This window comes from Mangifera indica, chromosome 9, assembly GCF_011075055.1.
Source record: "Mangifera indica cultivar Alphonso chromosome 9, CATAS_Mindica_2.1, whole genome shotgun sequence".
Taxonomy (NCBI): domain Eukaryota; kingdom Viridiplantae; phylum Streptophyta; class Magnoliopsida; order Sapindales; family Anacardiaceae; genus Mangifera; species Mangifera indica.
In genome coordinates this window covers 9,545,838-9,548,439 of record NC_058145.1, presented here as the reverse complement: position 1 = coordinate 9,548,439, position 2,602 = coordinate 9,545,838, and the positions used below count along the sequence as shown (strand labels likewise).

The following is a 2,602-nucleotide window of genomic DNA, read 5'->3' as shown; positions in this document are numbered from 1 at the left end:
ACACTCTTGCTTGAATTTTATACCCTCCCTTGCTGAAATATAAATAAAATTATATATATTTTTGACTATATAAATAAATATATAATTATATATATTATCATATGATTAAATATTTTTTATTTTTAATTTAAAATTATTTAATTATTTAAAAATATACATATATATATATCTTTAAAATAAAGAGCAATACTATGTGTATCCATTTTAGGTACACAAATATATATACACTCATATGTGTCATCATATGATTGATCATTGTTTTATTCTTAATTTAAAATCTTTTAATCACATGATGACACATATAAATGTGTATATATTTATGTACCCAAAATAGATACACATAGTTTTATTGTAAAATAAATATATATAATTTTATTAATTAAATAATTTTAAATTAAAAATAAAATAATTTATAATTATATAATAATATTTAAAAAATTGTGCCATGACCATGTAAATAAAATATAATAAAATTATATAGCTTTATAATAGTATAAATTTTAGCGATGATGAGTTGTATTTGGTAATTTTACAAATCATAAATAAGCAAGCATATTCTCCCTCCATACGCAGCCCTAAAATAAATGTATTTCCTTTCTTCTTCAATCCGGACTGGGAGTTGGAGACGAATTTTGTTTCTTCTCGACTTCTCTTATCCTGCAGGGTTTTTCTTGATCTGAGTTTACTTTAGTTTGCCAGATTTCCATTCCTGAATCATGACACAAGAAGAAAACCAATCACAAAACCATCAACTTCCAATCACATCCGCCAAACCAAAATCCAAGAAACTCACACTAATCCCTCTCATTTTCCTCATCTATTTTGAGGTCGCCGGAGGCCCCTATGGAGAAGAGCCTGCAGTTCAAGCAGCAGGGCCACTTTTAGCCCTTCTCGGCTTCTTCATCTTCCCCTTCATCTGGAGTGTCCCTGAAGCTCTCATCACTGCCGAGCTTTCCACCGCCTTTCCAGGCGACGGTGGCTTTGTCATCTGGGCTCACCAAGCTTTCGGACCCTTCCTCGGATCCATGATGGGCTCCTGGAAATTCCTCAGTGGAGTCATAAACATTGCAGCTTTTCCAGTGCTTTGCATAACCTACCTGGAGAAAGTTTGGCCCTCCATGGAATCAGGCTGGCCTAGATATCTTGCAATTATGGTATCAACTTGTGTGCTTTCTTTTCTCAACTACACAGGCTTAGTAATTGTCGGTTTTGCTGCTATTTTCCTAGGGGTTGTTTCTCTTTCTCCTTTCGTATTAATGTCTCTCATTTCCATCCCAAAAATTCACCCACACAGATGGCTGAGTTTAGGCCAGAAGGGGGTTAAAAAAGATTGGAACTTGTTCTTCAACACCCTCTTTTGGAACTTGAATTTTTGGGATAATGTCAGTACTTTAGCTGGAGAAGTAGATAAACCTCAAAAAACATTTCCCAAAGCGCTTCTAGTGGCTGTGATTTTCACTTGTTTAGCCTATTTTATCCCTCTTCTTGCCGTCACTGGAGCTGTTTCCGTCGATCAAAATCAATGGGAATCCGGGTTCCACGCTACCGCAGCTGAAATCATCGCTGGAAAATGGTTAAAATACTGGATTGAAGTGGGGGCAGTCCTGTCTGCAATTGGGTTATTTGAGGCTCAATTAAGCAGCTGTGCGTATCAGCTTTTAGGCATGGCGAATCTGGGGTCCTTACCAAAATTCTTTGCTTCAAGAGCAAAATGGTTCGACACTCCATGGGTGGGAATTTTGCTGTCAACATTGATCACACTTGGAGTTTCATATATGGATTTCACAGACATAATTTCATCAGCCAATTTTTTATACAGTTTGGGGATGCTGCTAGAATTTGCCTCATTTTTATGGCTGAGGAGGAAGTTGCCGCAATTAAATAGGCCCTTCAAGGTACCACTGAGTCCGCCGGGATTGGTGGTTATGTGCCTAATTCCATCTGGGTTTTTGGTTGTGATTATGGTGATTGCAACAAAGACTGTGTATTTGGTGAGCGGGTTGATGACATTGGGAGCCATTGGATGGTACTTCTTGATGAAGCTTTTCAAGTCAAAGAACATATTCAAGTTCAACAATGGTGATGGAGCAGTAGAAGCTGGAGAATGATCTGTGGCTTTTTGACTTTTTCCATAAGTGCTTTTGAATAAAAAAATGACTTGGTTACCACACATGTATGGGAGCCAAAAAAATCATATAGATTAGAATATATCCTTGTACTCTTTCCTTTTGATTTCTTGTTTTTTTTAACCTTATTTTATCTTGTACACTCTATAAAACTAGAATTATATAGAGATTTGCTTAGTATTTCAATATCATAATGCTAGATTTTTAAGGTTGAATTTAAATTGGATATTAATTCACACAGGGTATAAAAATAATTGAAGGCAAAGTTGGAATTGGAGTTCCAAGATTTTTTATTTATAATTTTTAAGTTATATTATATATACAGGTCTATTTCAATAACAATGTTTTTTTTGGAGGAAAGATTGAAGCAAAGCTGAAGAATAATTTGAGTGATGGTGACTGAGTATTTTATAAATTTCCATTATTAAATTAATTTTTTTGGTCAAATTGAGCAGCTTGTTGTGCTCAGATTCCAA

At 34.7% G+C, this 2,602-nt stretch overlaps 1 protein-coding gene across 1 annotated transcript; it reads left to right on the top strand.

The window, feature by feature from the left end:
• The first annotated feature begins 553 nt into the window (after positions 1-553).
• On the top strand, positions 554-2,312 carry LOC123225030 (probable polyamine transporter At3g13620). The gene has a single exon (XM_044648876.1). The coding sequence runs from the start codon at positions 717-719 to the stop codon at positions 2,106-2,108; it is 1,392 nt and encodes a 463-aa protein (XP_044504811.1). The 5' UTR covers positions 554-716; the 3' UTR covers positions 2,109-2,312.
• The last annotated feature ends 290 nt before the right edge of the window (positions 2,313-2,602 follow it).